The sequence below is a fragment of the Oryctolagus cuniculus genome, unplaced genomic scaffold, assembly GCF_964237555.1.
Source record: "Oryctolagus cuniculus unplaced genomic scaffold, mOryCun1.1 SCAFFOLD_130, whole genome shotgun sequence".
Lineage (NCBI taxonomy): Eukaryota > Metazoa > Chordata > Mammalia > Lagomorpha > Leporidae > Oryctolagus > Oryctolagus cuniculus.
In genome coordinates, this window is record NW_027208278.1 from 38705 (window position 1) to 58316 (window position 19612).

Consider the following 19612-nt stretch of genomic DNA (forward strand, 5'->3'; position numbering starts at 1 on the left):
ACATATGTTCCCTGCCCTCAAGGGGCTAACAGGCCAGGAGACTGACAGGCCAACAAGCAACGTAACAAAGACTGTGATGTGATGTGATGTGATGTGATGCAATGTGACGTGATGTGATGTGATGATCAGTGTGATGTGATGTGACATGATGATGTGATGTGATGTGATGTGATGTGATGTGATGTGATGTGATGTGATGTGACGTGATGATGTGGTGTGATGTGATGTGATGTGATGTGATGATGTGTGATGCGAAATGAGAACACCAGTGGAAGAACGTGACAAGAGTATGGCTTTGACGTGGGTTCTTTTTCCATCAACTAAATGAATTAAGTCATGGCTTGTTTAAAATTTCTAAAGATGAAAGGCAAGCACCTTGAATTATGGAGAACACAGGATTAGTGTTTCCTACACAAAAAAGGGCTTCCCTATCAGTGTGGTCACTTCTATACATCTTTCTTTTTTAAGACACAGACAGCTCCCGTCCACTAGTTCACTTCCCAAATACCTGCAATGGCTCGGGCGAGGCTAGGCCAGGCCCAGGCTGAAGCTGGAAACCAGAAACCAGTCCACGTCTCCAAGTAGGCAGCAAAGAATCAACCAATTGAGCCATCACCACTGCCTCCCAGGGTCTGCATTAACAGGAAGTTGCAATTAGAAGCTGGAACTGGGAATCAAACCCAGGCATCTGATTTGAGACGTAGGTATCCCAATCTGGGTGTTAAGTGCTAGGCAAAACACTGGCTCCACTTCTAAGGCTTTTCACCTAAAAAGTTCTTTTGCATACTTTTTGTTTATTATGCATTTTTTTGTATCTTTTCTCTTTCTCTTCTCCATTCATCCTCTAAGAGACATAGGTAGTTCCCAAAGAACAAGTGCTTTTTGAATTCTAAGGGTGATTTATAAGTACACAGAAAGTAATTTTAAGCCTAAAATGTCTACACAAAAAAGAATATAATTTCTCATACAATCTTGTGCTTATTGAAAGGCCAATAACTTTAATTCCATTGCCTTTTTCAGAAATCTCAATCGTAATCCTCTGACAAATGTTGAAGATTCGTATCTTTTTAAACTGCCAGCATTAAAATATCTGTAAGTATTAAACTAATTATTTTTTATTTTCATCAAACATTAAATATTTGAGATTGAGGCTAAAAAGTCATGATTTTAAATTAGGTTACTGAAAAAAAATAAATTAGGTTACTGAAAAAAAGTTATTGACTGAGGCAAGAACTGAGAAAGAATTTATCATGGGAAAGACAGCTGGCAGAGGGAGACAGTGTTACATGCAAATACATGTTAGGAATACCATCTATCCCAAGCAAAGAGGTATAGATGTAAATTTTTAAAGAAAAAAATAAGAATTAAAAGAGGTCAATGTAGTATAAAATGAAAAATAAGACAATGGCAGAAAAAGGTGTAGGTTCCACTCTTCAATGCCAAGGTCATTAATCTGATGATGCAAATAGTAAAGTCATTTCAACCAGGGCTTTCTGGAACTGTCTCCATGACAAACTCTTGAGCGGTCTTGCTTTATAGAGAAGCCAAAACTGATGTAACCACATCTTCCTGAAACAACCTTTTTAAAGACAGATCTTTTTATTGAGGTCCATACCATGAATGTTTGGGCTTTCTCCTTCAGAGACTTGGGAACAACACAAGTACCACTTACCACAGTTGAGAACATCCTCATGATGACTCTTCAATTGGAAAACCTGTAAGTTATCTTTTTCTTAGGTTTATTTCCATGTAAGTCTGTAGACGTGTTTTCTTAAGTCAGGCTTATGGAGGTATAATTTTTATGTATTTCAATTCACACTGTAAAGTTTGCTGAGTTTTGGCAAACACGTGGTTATGTAACCACCACCAAATTCCTGATGTAGAACATTTCTATCAACCCAAAAAGGTCCCTCATGGTCCTTTCCAATCAATCGTCTCCTCCCATCCCCAGACCCAGGCCCTGCAAACCACTCATCCTGTTTCTATTCTTGTAGTTTTTCCTTCCACAGTGTCTTATAAGCAAAATCATGTAGTAAGTGTAGCCTCTTGTGTCTGGCTCCTTTACTCAGCATAATCCTTTAGAGATTAAACTACTATTCATGTTGCTGCCTCTACCTATTGCTAAGTAATATTCCAATTGTGTAGTTACACCAGTTTATCCATTTCATCAGCTTATAGAACTGTGTTTTCCAACTTTTTGCAATTATAAATAAAGCCACTAACAGCACTCACATGGAGGTCTGTGAGTGGATATGTGTCTTCATTTCTTTGGTGTAAAGATCTAGGGGTAGGACAGTTCATTACCTACTAAGTGTATATTGAACTGTTTAACACACAGCTAAACTGTTTGCCAAGTAGCTGCTGCAGTCTGCACTCTCACCAACAATGTTCGAGAGTGGCACTTGCAACATGTGTTGTCCCAGTCCTCAGATTTCAACTTTTTTAACAAACATTTAGAAACTGGACATTGTGGCACAGCATTAAGATACCACTTGGGGGGCCAGCACCATGGCTTACTTGGCTAATCCTCCACCTGTGGCACCGGCATCCCATATGGGCACCAGGTTCTAGTCCCAGCTGCTGCTCTTCCAATCTAGCTCTCTGCTGTGGCCCGGGAAGGCAGTGGAGGATGGCCCAAGTGCTTGGACCCTGCACCCGCATGGGAGACCAGGAGGAAGCACCTGGCTCCTGGCTTCAGTTCGGCGCAGCTCCGGCGGTAGCGGCCATTTGGGGGGTGATTGGGAGGTGAACCAATGGAAGGAAGACCTTTCTCTATGTCTCTCCCTCTCACTGTCTGACTCTACATGTCAAATAAATAAATAAATAAATAAATAAGATACCACTTGGGATGCCTACATCCCGTATCAGAGTGCCAAGTTTGAGTCCCAGCTACTCTGCTTCCAGCTAATGTGCACCCTGGGAGGTAGCCGATGGTAACTCAAGTATTCTGGTCTCTGCCACCCATGTAGGAGACCCACACATTGAGACCTATGTCCTTGGCATAGTCCTGGCCCAACCCTGGCTGTTATCAGCATTTGGGGAAGTGAACCAGCAGATGGAAGGTCAATCAATCAATCTCTTTCTCTCTCTCTCTCTCTCTCTCTCTCTCTCTCGTTCTTTCAAATAAGTTAAAAAATAAAACTTTTTTTAATGTAGCTCTTCTGCCAGTAGATAAATAGTGGAATCTCTATATGTTTTTTTAGTATTTAAAAATAGTTACTAGAGAGTCAATCAGTTCTCTCACCAAATGCCACCAAGACCAGCATTGGGCTGAAGCTGGAATTGACAGCTGGGAATTCAACCCAGATCTCCCATGTAGGTAGCAGGAACCCCAGTTACTCAACCAAAGAAAGGCAGAAGAACTATATTAGCAGGAAGCTGGAATCAGGAACCAGAGAGAAGAATCAAATGCAAGTGCTCAAATGCGGGACTCAGTCATCCTAACGCTGGCACCTTGGGTACACTCACTGCAGTTTAAACTTAGACTTCTCTAATAACTGACGATACTGTTGTGCAAATATCTTTACCAAGTGTCTATTCAAATCTGTTCCCATGTAGTAATTTGATGGTAATCTTAGGGAGTTTTAAGAGTGTTTTATATGCTCTGGGTATGAGTACTTTCTCTCAGATGTATGTTTAGTAAATATCTTCTCTCTGGTTGTGAGTTATCATTTCACTCTACTAAGTGTACCTTCTGAAGAGTAGAAGTTAATTTTTTTTAATGTTGATGAGCCTATAGCAACTTTTATCTTGTATGGTTTGTCCTTTTATTGTGCCTTTCCTGAAAAAAATCTTTCAAATAACCCATTGTCTAATCTAAAGTTACAGAGATTTTCTCCTGTTTTCTTGTAGAAACTGTAGAGTTACATTTAGGTCCATGATCCTTTCTAGTTAATTTTCATGCAGAGTTTGAAGTATCTCAAGTTTTGAAGTTTTAAAAAGGATTTCCTTAGAGCCCTATTCTGACATTTTACCATAAACTCACTGCAACTTCCATTGTGACCTCCCCCCTGCCAATTGGACAAGCTAAACAGAAACTATGATAAGGCTAGTTGAGCGGACTCCACAAGATAAGAATGGGGAAAGGCCTCTCACAGCATACCCTGCCCTAATCACTTCTGTCAGATCACCTCCTTGACTAACTTTCCCACATCATCAAGTCCACTGGTTTCTGCTCTAGCCTCCTCTTCCTCAACCTTGGGCAGCATCTGCCACAGTGGATCCTCCCAGGTCAGTGAGAGGCCTTCCTCTCCAAAGAGTCAAAGCTCTCATCATCAACAAGCTTTCTCAGTTAGCCAAGGCTGTGGTGTTCTAGCTGCTTTTTTCATACTTGACCATCAGTGGACAGGAAAAGTGCTAGCATTTTCTGGAGCCATGTGCAACCAAGGCTATAAAAACCTGAAAGCAATTGTTACACTGGAGTTCATTATTGGAAGTCCTCAGGAGTTTAGACAAAGCAGGTCAGCTCACTTGTGTCGTGACTCATAAGCGATGGTCCTTAATGCATTCTTAAAGACTTACTTATTTATTCGAAAGGCAGAAATACATGTAGGGTTTTTTTTTTTGCCAGAGTGTTTTGGCTTTCCATGCCTGTAATACTCTCATGGGCTTTTCAGCTAGATCCGTGTGCCTTAAGGGCTGATTCTGAGGCCAGAGTGCTGTTTAGGACATCTGCCATTCTATAGGTCTGCTGTGTATCTCACTTCCCATGCTGGATCGTTCTCCCCCTTTTTTATTCTATCAGCTAGCATTTGCAGACACTAGTCTTGTTTATGTGCTCCCTTTGGCTCTTAGTCCTATCATTATGCTCAATTTGAACAGAAATTGATCACCGGAACTAGTGAGATGGCATTGGTACATGCCACCTTGATGGGATTGAATTGGAATCCCCTGGTATGTTTCTATGTGGGTGCAAACTGTTGAAATCTTTACTTAATATATGCTAAACTGATCTTCTGTATATAAAGAGAATTGAAAATGAATCTTGATGTGAATGGAAGGGGGGAGGGAGAGGGAAAGGGGAGGGTTGCGGGTGGGAGGGAAGTTATGGGGGGGGAGCCATTGTAATCCATAAGCTGTACTTTGGAAATTTATATTCATTAAATAAAAGTTAAAAAAAAGAAGAAAAAAGAAATGCAGAAATACAGAGAGAGAGAAAGATCTTCCATCTGCTGGTTCCTAGCTCAAAAGACCACAACAGCCAGGGCTTGGCCAGGCCAAAGTCAGGAGTCGGAGCTTATTCTGAATCATGTGGGAGCAGGAGCCCAAGCACTTGGACCATCCTCTGCTGCTTTCCCAAGTGCATTAGCAGGGAGCTGGACCAGAAGCGGAGCAGCTGGGACTTGAACCAGTGCCTATAAGGGATGCTGACACTGCAGGTGAAGGCTTAACCTGCTACAGCACAGCGCTGGCCCCTTTATTGCATATTAATGTGCAATGGTCTTTAATACTTAAATATTATCTAGTAAGAATAAGTTATACCTCAGGTCATTAGCAATTTCAAAAGATTTTCCAATATTTTTTAAAATTTTATTTATTTATTTGACAGATAAGAGTTATAGACAGTGAGAGAGAGACACAGAGAAAAAAGCCTTCCGATGGTTCACTCCCCAAATGGCCACAATGGCTGGAGCTGCACTGATCGAAGCCAGGAGCCAGGTGCTTCTTTCCAGTCTCCCATGCGGGTGCAGGGCCCAAGGACTTGGGCCATCTTCCACTGCTTTCCCAGGCCATAGCAGAGAGCTGGATCAAAAGCAGAGCAGCTGGCACTAGAACCAGCGCCCATATGAGATGCCGGTGCTGCAGGTGAAGGATTAACCTACTGCACCATGGTGCCAGCCCCAGATTTGCCAATATTTTTGAAAATAATGATTTGGGGCCCAGCGCTGTGGTATAGTGGGCTGTCTCCACCTGCGGTGCCAGCATCCCATATGGGCACCAGATCCAGTCCTGGCTTCTCCTTTTCTGATCCATCTCTCTGCTATGGCCTGGGAAAGCAGTAGATGACCTAAGTGCTTGAGCTTCTGCACCTGCATGGGAGACCCGGAAGAAGCTCCTGGCTCCTGGCTTCAGATTGGCCCAGCTCTGGCCATTGAGGCCATTTGGGACGTGAACCAGCTTAAGATGGAAGATCTTTGTCTCTGTCTCTCCCTTTCTGTGTTTGTAACTCTACCTCTCAAGTAAATAAAAATCTTCTAAAAAATAAATATTTTATCACTGACATCATCCCTAGTGCATCCATTTTAGTAAGCAGCAAAACTACAACATTCTCTATGCAAGATGCAGTGTTCCTGCCAGAAATGGTCCCTAGTGGGGCTGGTGTTGTGGCATAAGGTGAAGTTGTCTGTGATGCTGGCATCCCATATGGGAGTGCCAGTTCAAGTCCCAGCTGCTCCACTTCCCATCCAGCTCCTTGCTAATGAACCTGGGAAAGCAGCACAGGATGACCAAAGTGCTTGACCCCCTGCCACCCAGGAGAGACCTGAATATAGTTCCTGGCTCCTGGATCCTGGCTCCTGACTTCAACCCAGCCCAACCCCAGCTGCGGTGGCCATTTGGGGCATGAACCAGTGGCTGGAAGATTTATTCACGTTCATTCTTTCTCTCTCTCTCCCTCCCTCTCCCTCTCCCTCCACTCATTCTCTCTCTCTCCTGCACCCAACCATCACTCTGCCTTTCAAATAAATAAAACTTTTTAAAAAAAATCTTAGCCACTCAAAAAAATAAATGTTCCCTGGTGATTATATTCAGTATTGGTCTTAGAAGGATAAATTGAGGTGCATGCTGTAAAACAACTGATTTGAATGCCTCAAAAATCCCAATGCCATGAAACACTGCAAAAAAGGAACAGTTCTAAACTGAAGAAAATTAAAGAGCCATGAAAATAAAATGCAATGCCTGATTTAAAAGTAGCCAAGACATGTTTGGGACAACTGAGAGCACCTGCATGTGGACCACAATAGACGGTGATGTTAATGTTAAAGCTGACTGGGTGATAATAGTGTTGTGGATATGCAGGAGAATGCCTTTGTTCTTAGGAGACACAGACTTCAGGTTTAGCAAGAAAAGGTCATCATATCTACAGCTCATTCTCAAATGGTTTGTCCAAGAAGTGCATAGAGACACACACGTGGAAAGTGAATGTGGCAAAATGTTAGCAACAGTTGAATCTAAGTGAGAGAACATGTAAACTCATGACACCAATCTTTCGGATATTTTTGTAGGCTTGAAAATTTTCAAAATACGAAGTTAGGGGTAGAAAGGACTTAACGAAAATTTCCTGTTAGAATTGAAGTCTAGTAAAACACTAGCTTAGCATTCTGAGTGCATTCTTTCTTTTTTTTTGTTTTGTTTTGTTTTTAACTTTTATTTAATGAATATAAATTTCCAAAGTACGATTTATGGATTACAATGGCTTCCCCCCCATACCGTCCCTCCCACCCACAACCCTCCCCTTTCCCACTCCCTCTCCCCTTCCATTCACATCAAGATTCATTTTCGAATATCTTAATATACAGAAGATCAGCTTAGTATACATTAAGTAAGGATTTCAGCAGTTTGCTCCCACACAGAAACATAAAGTGAAAAATAATAGATGATTTTTTTAAATGATGATGAAATCAGATCAGACCTATTGTCATGTTTAATCCCAGTGAGAGTCAAGTTGGGAGTTGATAATTTCTTTTTTTTTTTTTTCTTTCTATATGAAGCTTTCCCTGGACCCAAAGAAGTAACATTAGTCATCTGTAACAACTCAACCATTGGTTATTCTATTGGTTAGAAAGAGCCTGGCCCACTACGTGTAACCTACCATAGTTTATCTATTCACCTATTTGTGAACACTTAGGTTGTTCCAATTTGGGGGTATTAGAAATGAAGCTGTTTGCACTTACCCCCCCCTGTAGGAACTCTGTCCTTAATGAGCTGTACTATGAGAATTAACTGCAAAACTTGTTCTCAAACAGTACTTTTTATGTTGTGGGGTGGGGGGTTGGTGCAAAGTGTTGAAATCTTTACTTAGTATAGAGTTGCTCTTTTGTATATAAAGTCAATCAAAAGTGAATCTTAATGAAGAATGGGATGGGAGAGGGAGTAGGAGGTAGGACGGGAGTGGGGGTGGGAGGGCAGGTATGGAGGAAAAAACACTATATTCCTAAAGTTGTACCTATGAAATTGGCATTCATTACATAAAAGCTTTAAAAAATAAAACAAATAAAAATTAAACTGTTTACGATGGCAGGCATTTGGTGCAGCCGTTAAGCCACTACCTGGGATACTCCAATCCCACATCAGAATGCCTGGATCCAAGTCCCGGCTCTGCTCCACCCTAGCTTCCTGCTAACATGTACCCTGGAAGGCAGTGGGTGATGCCCCAAGGACTTGAGTTCTTGCTCCTCACATGGAAAACCAAACTAGTTTCTGAGCTCCTGGCTTTGGCCTGGCCCAGCCCTGCATGTCGCAGACATTTGGGGAGTAAACTACCTAATGAAAACATGTGGTCGGCACCGTGGCTCAATAGGCTAATCTTCCGCCTTGCGGCGCTGGCACACTGGGTTCTAGTCCCGGTCAGGGCGCCGGATTCTGTCCCGGTTGCCCCTCTTCCAGGCCAGCTCTCTGGTATGGCCCGGGAGTGCAGTGGAGGATGGCCCAAGTCCTTGGGCCCTGCACCCGCATGGGAGACCAGGAAAAGCACCTGGCTTCTGGCTTTGGATCAGCGCGATGTGCCGGCCACGGCGGCCATTGGAGGGTGAACCAATGGCAAAAGGAAGACCTTTCTCTCTGTTTCTGTCTCTCACTGTCCACTCTGCCTGTCAAAAAGAAAAAAAAAAAGAAAAGATGTGTTTGTGTGTGTTTCTCTCTCTTCCTTCCACAGAAACTTTCGAAATGATACATTTGAAAAAAAAATATAATGAAAATAGACTGACAGTTTCTTAAAAACACACACCTACCATAAGTTGCAGTCTTTCCATTTCTGGGTATTTAGGGAAGCACCACCTGACACATCCCAGGGCACTCCCTGGCAGGAAACAGGGATCAGAAATGGAGCCAGGCACTCCAGAAGTGGATGTGCTTGTCCCAAGCAGCATCTTCATGGCTGGGCTAAACACCTGCCTGGTCAAATTACTTTCACTCACCCATCAGTGAGCGAGTGTTCCTTTTTCTCCACATCTTTTCCAACAATTACTGCAGTCAGTCATTTTTCTGGGACCAGAGTAGTTTCTAATAGTGAACACTTCCAACAGGGATGGAGAAGAGTACTCCAGAGGTTGGGGGAAGTCCTCCTGTGCACTCCCAACCCACAATGAGACTTGTGAACTGGAAGGAGACACCCCTGAGTCAAACGACAGATCCATGGTGCCCAATGCTCACCCTGTTGACTTTATTTTGGATACACCACACCCACTTCCATGCCTATGCCTCCTTGGGCCACCTCTCCCTCCTTCCTTTATTCTCATATTCAAGACCAACAATTGGCCACCAGGCTCCTACCCAAATGTCCTGGCCACATACCTCAAGAACTCCTTTGCTGGCACCTTGGCTCACCTGTTTGACCCACCCAAGGAACCCCTTTACAGGTAACTTAATTCTCTGTCTCTACTCATAGGATCTTACCCAGCCATATGGCCTGCTGCCTCTGCCAATTTAAACATACTATCGAGGTTGTCTGCAACACCGTCAAGCTTCACTGTGACATTGAATGCCTGCCAAATACGACACATTGCCGTGAGTCGGAACTTCCTGAGGATCTTTTTTTAATATTTATTTGTTTGAAATTTCTTATTTTAAAATTTTAGGGTCAAGTTTAAAGTAACAATGGAATTAATTGCTGAATTTTTATTCATTCATTCAGATTTAAACTCCCTAAATTGCTACACTGCTCCCTTGCTGAAAGTCAGGTTCGCAATCACTGCTATGTAATTTAATAACATAGTTACCGCTATGTAATTTACATATGCACAAAGGATCATGGAAATGCGGTGGAAGGGGAAGGAAGCAATGTTGGGAACCACACACGTGGTGTTCTGTGCTCTTGGGTGCTTTGCTTTTCAATGATAACTCATTTGCACACAGTCTATAAACTGGTTTTCTATGTGTTGGGCCTCAAGGGCCCTCTGTCTTATAGAACAGGTCTACACTGCTCACCGCGGTTGTTTGTTTTTGCACTTGTATAAAAGAGTACAAGTGATGCTGTTTTATTTGGAGCCGGGGAGTTTCTGGTTCCATAACCAGAAATGGCTGCCTGACTCCTCTGATGGAGTCGGAAGGCTCCTCCATGCACTTGTAGACTGTCCAACTCTGAACCTGCTCTGAGTCTCACGCTTTTCTATCCACAGAACACTCGGGTACTTTTAAGTATCCTTCTGTAGATGAGGGTTATTACCACTGATGTCATGACTTCCAAAATGTGACCGCTTTCTTCCTTAGACAGCTTGAATTCAGATCTCAGTCAGGGATCTGAGGCATTAGCACAGTGATAACTGTATACCCATCTACACAGTGTTGCTCACCTTCCAGACCAGTTTCCTACCAATTATATTATTCCCTTCGTCTCAAGAGGTGAGAAGGACAAGCATTGTTAATCTCCCTTTACAAGGGTGGGAAAGAACACACTGAGGTGAGGAGCAAGGCCCCTTGGCTTGACCACCTCTGCCCTCACTCCCCTTACATGCCTATCTCTTGCCATGGACACCTGTGATGGTAGCAAGAACACAGGGCCACAGGGAGGGAGGGAGGGAAGGAGGAAGCCTGTGCTCCCTCAGCATGAGGCAGGACTGTAGAATGATGTGGCTGAGAAGCAGGGGCAGAGCCACAGAAGGGGCAGCTGGGTGGGGCCATTTGTCCTCCAGCCTTATTCTAAGCCTGGAGTGGTTGGTCATTGGAAACCAATGAAATAATACTGATCATAGTTACTGCTTTTTAACACTGCGAACTCTTTGAATGCCACTCTCAAAAATATCTTTTTCTCCTTTGTTGTTGCCATTTCATAGGTTTGAGTTTGGTTTTACTTTTCTCTCTAAAGTCTCAATGGTACCCCAAATATTGGATTTGACTCCTAATTTAATTGATCAGAGTGTAGGGCTGTGGACTGACATAAAGCTGTCCCATCAGTCTTCTGTGCCAAAAAGCAGTCTCTTCTTTTTTTGACAGTTGAAGAAGCATCTATAGGGAACCCAAAGGGGGCATTCATGAAGATATTGCAAGCCCGGAAGAACAACACCAGCAAGCAGCTGACTATTGAGCCAGGGAACTCAGTATCAGAGAGAAACAGTGTGGACTTCCCAGGCCGCATGAGTGAACAGCGGGACCTCAACGATGAAAGTGATGTTATTACTGCACTGAATTATATATTGCCTTATTTCTCAGAGGAAAATCTACAAAATGTAGAATCAACATTATTACCATTCATTACACTGCTTTTTTCAAATGTGCAAGATAGAGATAAGTCCCTGAGCTACGTGAAAACCCACATAAGAAGGCCCTCTCATCCTTACAGAAATAAGTTGAGAAAGCTCTATTTTCTGGAGAATTTGTTACATGAAGTAATTCAAGAAAAAAATCGATAAGGTTAAGAAGGAAGAAAAGGCCATGCTTATGCAGCCTATCCTGTTAGGTCATCAATTTAACCCTCAAATCCTCCAAAAGAAATCAGAAACTGCCCCGTCACAGGAGAACAGCCTGGCAACCATGCCAAGTGTGGGGTACAGGCTGCAGAGAGTGAAAAAAGTCATCAAGGGGCCAAAGGGCTTACGGGAAAGGCACCTCCAGGAGATGAGGAAGAGCCTCGGGAGGAGACGGGGCACCTGGCCCTTTGCGGAGAGCATTGGGGGAAGAAGGCTTGGGAGAGCAGGCTCCAGGGAGCTGAAGGAGCTTCAAGTGGCTCAGAGGCCCAGGCAGGTGGCCGGAAACTCCTTGCACACGGAGCCCTTGCTCACAAAGGAACGTGAGGCTGCAGCCTCCTCTTTCCTGAAGAAACACATCCTGGGCAGGCCTTCTACCTCCCCTGCAAAATCTCTCTCTGAGATCAACAACAAAGGAGGACTTAACCTACACCATTTTTGTCTTAGAAGATGCCAATGCTAGAGCCAAAAATAAGGCGGCAGGGAAACCAATCTGGCATTCCAGACAGAATTACCGCTTTCATAAAACTTGCTCTCACCTGGTCCTCCGAACCCCCAAGGCCAAACTGAGTCGGAAGTTCAGAAGGAAAAATTCCCTCAACAGGCTGACGGCTGGGAAGAGGCCTCCGTTCCCTGCACTGCGGAGTCTCATAAACTCCCCCTCCGGAGAGGCTTTCTCATCCCCTGGAGGCCTGCATTCTCAGGGGAGTCCTCCTCTGAGAGAACCTTCTATAGAAGACACTAGGGAGGAAAACCATTCCGGAGGGCGTGTTTTCGAAGAAAATGTTTTGACAGAAAACACCACTGCACATGAAGAAACGCTCCCTGGCGACAAAATGCACACAGATCCTTCAGCTACAGATTCTGCTGGGACCGAGTTCGACCTAATGCCGACTGTGGACCAAACCAAGGAAACACAGTGGGAATACCCCAGCGAGGGCACTGAAGCCCCCACCACGCCCGCAGGCTTCACCTACCCCGTGATGCTGTCCCAGGGGCAACAGTTTGAAATTCAGCTGAATCAGCAGCTACAGTCCCTCATCCCCAACACGGACGTGAGAAGGCTCATTTCTCACGTCATCCGCACTCTGAAAATGGACTGCTCTGAGGCCCAGGTGCAACTGCCCTGTGCCAAGCTCATCTCCAAAACAGGCATCCTGATGAAGCTCCTCAGTGAGCAGCAGGAAGAAAAGATAGCCAAGAAAGAATGGGACACAGAGCAGTGGAGGACCGAGACCTATATCAATGAGAGTACAGAAGCCCCGAGTGGACAGAAAGAGCAGGAGTCGAGTAAGGTGAGGACAGGAGACCTGCACTTTCCCATCACTTAGGAGACCCCACGCGGGAAGACCAGGGGCTCCCAGTCCAGATCCCTTGGCTCTCTGAGCCCTGGTCTTCCCACTCCTTGAATGTCCCACCTGAATCGCCTGACTCGCTCACACCCATGGCAGACCCTGGCGGCTTTGATGACCTGGGGTCTTCTGCTCCCTCCCGGGTGCTGGCCTCGCCTCAAGAGTCCACTGTGAGTTTGCTTCCTTTTTCTGGAACTGCCCCCAGAGCCAGAACAGCTTGCTGGTCCTGGTCCGTACCAGTATTTCAATAGGTTTCCTCAACAACAGAGGCTACCAGAGGCGATTCCCGTGCTAGACGGGGATCAGGATCAGCCTCCGGCTCTGCCTCCTCGACTGGAAGGAAATGCTCACCAGTCATTGGAAGCACTCGTTCCACCTCTAGACAGTCAGAGTTCACAAGGAAACAAGTTGATTGTTTCACCCCTGACCCCCAAGAAAGATCTAGCTCGGCGTCGACGGCTTCCTAAGGTTGGTGTTGGAACTCCAGACAAAGCGGCCAAGCTTCAGGGTCAAAATCAAGTTTTGCCGGCTGACTATGGGGTCTATCCTGGTGGTTTTCCTACAGAATCCCAGGAGAACCCAGGAGAACCTGCACAGCCCTCTGAGCAGGCTGAACCATCTCAATTCCTGATGGAAGGCCAGACTCAAAATCCAGAGACTCAGGAGCCCATCCAATCCTCCTCTGCACAGCAAGAAGAACAAGTTCCGCCTCCACAGCCCGTTGAACCAGATGAACTTTCTTCACCCCAGCAAGAGGGCCCAGGTGCAGACCTGCAGCAGCCCGAGGAAGAAGCATCTCCGTTGCAGCAGGAGGCCCCCGCTCAGAATCCATTTGCTACTGAGAAGTAGTAGGTCAGGCATCAGTGAATCACAATCTTAACACTCCATCCTCACCTCAGATTGTAGCTCTCCAAGCAAACTTCCCCAGCGTCACACTGAAACCTGCAGACACGGAGCTGACAGAAGCCTCAGGGGTAGGTGAGGAAGTTCAGTCTACTCCAAGCACGGAGCAGGCTCCAGCTCAGCCTCTGGGGCATGCTGAGGGAGTGGGACTCCCCTCAGCCCAACAAGAGGCCCCAGTGCAGACTCCGGAATTCCCTGGGAGGGTGGAATCTTGGACTCAAGAGGGTCTAGCTCAGACCTCAGATCTCCCTGAGGAGACTGGACCTTTCTCTACCCAAAACGATGCCACAGCTCAGCCCTCAGAGTATGCTGAGGAAGTCAGCCCATCTGTAGGCCAGCAGGGGGCCCCAGCTCAGCCTCCAGGCCTGCCTGTGAACACTGAATATTCCTCCAGCAATCAGGAGCAGCCTGCTCAGCCTTCTGAGTCTCCAGAGATCGAACCTTCTAGAAGCCAACTGGAAGCCCCGGAGAAGCATTCGGCACTCCCTGTGGAAGTCAAATCTCCAGTACAGCAAGATCCCCAAGCTCAAGCGCTAGAATCTCCTGAAGAGACTATCATAGCTCAGACTCCACAGATTCAGAAGGGGATGGACTGGTCTCCAGATCAGAATCAAGTTCACCGTTATAACCTGCCCAATGTTACCATCAAGCCTGCAGATGTGGCGCTGACCATAACTCCGGAGCCCACCATGGAGCGGGACTCTTCTCCAGTGCAGCAGGAGGGCTCTGCTCAGACTCCGGGCCCTTCTGTGGAGACAGAACCCTATATTAGTGATCAGGAGCAGCCCACTCAGTATGTTGAGTCTTCTGTAGAGAACAAACCCTCTCCAGCCCAGCAGGAGACCCCATATCAAACTCTGGGCCCTTCCCTGGAGACAGAAGCTTCTCCAGCCCAGCAGGAACCCCCAGAGCCGACTCCGGTCCCTTCTGCAGAGACGGAACCTTCCCCATTCCAGCAGGCACCCAGAGCTCACACTGCACGCCCTTCCGTGGAGGCAGAACCTTCTCCCCGTGAACAGGAGCAGATAGCTCAGTATGCGGAGGCTCTGGTGGAGACTCAGCCTCCTCCAGGCCCTCCCGTGGAGACAGAGCCTTCTCTCAGAGAACAGCAGCAGATTGCTCAGTACGTGGAGGCCCTGATGGAGACTCAAGCTCCTCCAGGCCAGCTGGAGGCCCTAGCTCTGACTCCAGTCCCTCCTATGGAGACCGAACCTTATATCAGTGAGCAGGAGCAACCAAGGCGGCCCTCTGAGTCTTCTGAGGAGGTTGAATCTTCTGGAAAGAAGACAGAAGTCCCAGCCCAGCCTCCAAGTCATCACACAGTGACCACTTTACCTCCCGGTCACCATCAAGTTCAGCAGTACGACTTGCCCAATGTGACTACTAAACCTCCAGACCTGCAGCTGACCCTAACACCAAAACCTGCAGCAGAAGTGGAAACATTTCCAGTCAGCCACGAGGTCACAACAACTCAGGCCTCAGTCCCAGCTCTGCCTCCAACGCCTCTTGAAGAGGTTGAACCACTGCCAATTCAATCTCCAGAAGTTATGCAGGATGAGAAACCCTCTATGACCCAGCAGGAGGAAACAGCTGAAATTTTACAGGCCCCCGAAGAGGCTGCACCTTCTCCAATCCATCAGGAAGCCCAAGCTCACGCCTCAGTGTTCCCTACGGAGCATGAGCCTTTGAAAGACCAGGAGGCAGACACAGCTGAGCAGCCAAAGCCCCCAGAAGAGGATGAGCACTCCCCACTTCCAGGGGTCCCAGCTCAGCCTGAACAACTGAAGGAACCTTCACCAAGCCAGCAGGGGATTTCCGTTCCACCTCTAGAGCGCCCCGTGAGTGCTTACCAATTACCACTCCAACAGGGAAACACAAACCAGCCTTCAGATATCTTCCCAGAGATGAGTGATGCTATCCCAATGAATATGACATTTTCACCTCATATTCCAGAAGAAATACTCAGAACTCAGCATTTAAGGATGTCTAAAACCAAACCAAAACATGTGGATATTGACCTTACCAGAACCCTAAAGCCCACTCCAGAAGTTTATCCTTACTGGAGTCAGCAGGAAGGACCTGCCCAGCCTACAGTTCCCACCAAGCAAGTTGAATTTTCTCCAACCCAGCTTGGGCCTCCTCTTGCCAAGCCTCCAGCACTGCCTGAAAAGATGGAACTTTCTCCAGCTGAGCCTCTAGAGCCCCTCAAGAATGCAGAACAAGCTCCAGTGCAAAATGTAGCCCCAGCCAAGCCACAAGACTTCCCTGACACTCAATCATCTGTAACCCAGCAGGAGCTTCAAACTCAGCAACCAAACCTGACCAAAGTCACAGGTCAACCTTTGGATGTGGAACTCACCATAACTACACAACCTGGAATGGAAGGCGGACTTTCTCCAATCATGCAGGAGGCCCCAGTTCAGCTTCCAGGGCCATCTAAGGAAGGTATAGCTCAACCCCCAGGATATCAGGGGGTGACAGTTCCAACACCAGCTCAGGATCAAGCTCCGTTTCCAAAATCACCCCGCATCACATTTCAACCTTTTGATCTGGCACTTACAATAACTCCACAGCCCATTACAGAGGCTGAACTTGCCACAAATGTGCAGGAGACTCCACCTAAAGAATCTGTAGCTCAGCCACCAGTGCCTCATGAGGGTCAAAATCAACCTCCACTATCACCCAGTGTCACAAATCAACCTTTAGACCTGGCACTTACCATTACTACAGAACCTACTACAGAGGCTGAGCATCCTGCAGACCTGAGCAAGACTACAGCTCCATCTCCAAACCTGACTCCAGTCACAACTCAACATCTGGACCTGGGACTTACCATAACTCCAGAAACCAGCAGTATGGTGACTGAACCCTCTACAGACATGCAGGAGACCTCCAGTCAACCTCCCATGGAGGGTGTAACCCAATCTCCAATACATCAAGAGGTGACAGTTCCAACACTGGGTCATAATCAAGCTCAATATCCAACATTGCCTCACATCACAGTTCAGCCTTTGGACACAGTGCTTACCATAAATGCAAAGCGTACCAGGAAGGCTGAACATTCTACAGCCCTGAAGAAGACTAAAGTACCTCCCGTGCTCCATGAGGGGGTACTTTCACAACCAGACCAGGTTCAGGCTCAGCATCCAACCCTGACAGAAGTCACAGTTCAACCTTTTGATGTAGAACTTACCCTAACTCCAGAATCCATTGTGGAGGGTGAACCACTCCCAACCATGCAGGAGACTTCAGGGCAGCCTCCAGGGCCACATAATGAAGTGGTCTATCAGCCTCCAGTTTATTATGAGATGGTAGTTCCAAAACCAAGTCAAGATCAAACTCCGCATCCAATGACACCCAGTGGCACAGCTGAACCTTCGAAGTTAGAGTCAACCATAACTCAGGTACCCACTACACAGGATGAACATTCTACAGCCTCCAAGTCTATATCTCCTCCTCCTTATCCAATGTACCCTGAGGTGACATTTTCACCTCCAGTCCAGATTCAGACTCAGTATACAAACCTGCCTCAAGTCACAGTCAAGCCTCTGGACCTGGAAATTACCCAAACTCCACAACGTACTACAGAGGCTACACCTTCTACTACCATGCAAATGACCCTAACTCAGTCTACAGAGCCACTAAAGGAGCTCGTAACTCAGTCCCCAGGGGACAATGAGATGACAGTTCCAACAGCAGGTCAGCATCAAGCTCAGCACCCAACATCACCCAGTGTCATAGCTCAGCCTTCCAAGATGGAGCTAACCATAACTCTGGTACCCACTGCAAAAGCTGGCCATTCTCCATCCCTGAAGAAGACTACAGATCTACATCCAGGCCAGGTTCAGACTCAGCACTCAACCCTAACTGAAGTCACAGATCAACCCCTGAATGCAGCTGCCACCATAAATGTCTGTGAGCTCTGCACCTGCAAAGATGAGACACTTTCATGCACTGGCCTCAGCCCAGTGCAGAAGCTTCACAGAGTTCCTGTACCAGAGCCCAACAGCTACAATGGCACCTTCAGCATATTGTAAGAATCTCCCTTCCTCATGGTTCCCTACAGCCTGCCTGTCTCAGCAGCTTTTACCCAAGATCTTCTGAGCCCTCCTCAAGTCCCCACCTTATGTTGACTCTGTGTGTGTGTATGTGTGTGTTTTGGCAGACAGAGTAGGACAGTGAGAGACAGAGAGAAAGGTCTTCCTTTTTCCGTTGGTTCACCCCCAAGTGGCCACTTTGCTTGTGAGCTTTCCTGATCCTCCTTCTCTTATTCTCTTCTGTCTCTTCTACAGTCTCATGTGATTGCCCTTACTGCTTTTCCTGATTCATTATTTATTGACATTCACCATGTTATTACCTCATTGCTTTAATCCCACTCTTCAACACAGCCCTCATCCCGACTTATTAGAGATGATACAACAGATTTAAGGATAGATTCTGGAGCCAGGTTGCCTGGCTTTGAACACAGGTCTCCCAGTGATTAGCTTTGTGACTTTGGACAAGTTATTTAGCTTGGATTCAATATCCTCATCTGTAAAGCTGGCTTAAATAACTGTGTGATGGATTGTAACAGAAAATAAAAATGCGTGACTCCACAGTCTTTCCCTGGATGACAGCGAGAATGATGGTGGTCTATAAGGCAGAAGCACAGCAGTCAGAAAGAAGAGCCCGTTAGTGGGAGATGTGTTCAGTGTTAGGCACTTTTTATTGATGAGCATAAAGTAACCCGAAAGGACATATCCACCAGGCAGGTGAGCATACAGGTATCTGTTTTATTGCTGCTCCTGCTTCCAGGAAAATGTGTACCTAAAACAAATAGGTTCATTGTTGCTGAGGAGTGAGGACAGAGTTAAAGCTAAGCACTCACAGCAATTCAAAGTTGAAGCTAAATATAAGTCATTTAACAGCTTCTTGTAAACAAGTATCGATTATGAGCACCTTTCCACTTTTTAAAAAGTGCACAGAATGTAGGATAAAATGTGAAAGTATGAACCCCCACACACCCTCATCATCCCCTGGTCCTCACTCTATTACCTGTAACCCAGGTGTGCGTCTTTCCTTCCAACCTCCTCTCTTTTTTTTTTTCCTATGGAGGTAATGCTTGGCTCCTGGCTCAGTGATCGGCACTTTTACCCTATGCTGTATTCCAAAAGGCTTTCCACATCAGCACTTTAGTCCCTCTGATTTTAAATTGTCTGTATCCATTCAGTACTTGGAAAGATTTCAGCAGAGGGCGCTTGGCCAAAGCACTAGTATACCTGCATAGGTTTTCATTATTCTTATGGTGACAATACATTTTGCCCATTTTTTCTTGAATAATTTATCCTTTTCTCACTGATTTATAGAAGTCAGTGTAGACACCTGAGTTATTTTGGTGAAAATACTTAATATTCAAAGTGATTGACTGTCTTTACTGTCAAAGAGACTGGACAGAGACGAAGTTAAGCTTCTGAGAGGATGCTTCATTGTTTATGTCAGTGGCCCCTCATTATTTATTGAGTGAGCAAACTGGGAAGCAGAGAGCTATGGAACATAAAAGCACTGGTATTTATTAGAAAGCTGATAATATTTCTGTATTTCAATACTCCCCCATGAGGGTGCCATGATTTTTTTCCTCATTCTGTTCATTCTTTTCCAACCCATTCAAGGATGTGAACTGTGTTCCTTTACAGAAATTTCCAAGGAAACTCGATTTCTTTCATTGATGAAAATGTATGGAAAGCATACCGCTGGGCTGAG

The 19612-nt window shown here is 45.9% G+C and overlaps 1 protein-coding gene across 1 annotated transcript in view; it reads left to right on the top strand.

The window, feature by feature from the left end:
- LOC127485931 (mucin-17-like) overlaps positions 1–19612 on the top strand; it is a 132147-nt gene that overhangs the window by 16691 nt on the left and 95844 nt on the right. The window contains 7 exon segments of the mRNA XM_070067732.1: positions 1021–1092; positions 1643–1717; positions 9605–9723; positions 11149–11561; positions 12614–12733; positions 13238–13818; positions 14268–15333. Coding sequence (XP_069923833.1) covers positions 1021–1092; positions 1643–1717; positions 9605–9723; positions 11149–11561; positions 12614–12733; positions 13238–13818; positions 14268–15333 — 2446 coding nt within the window.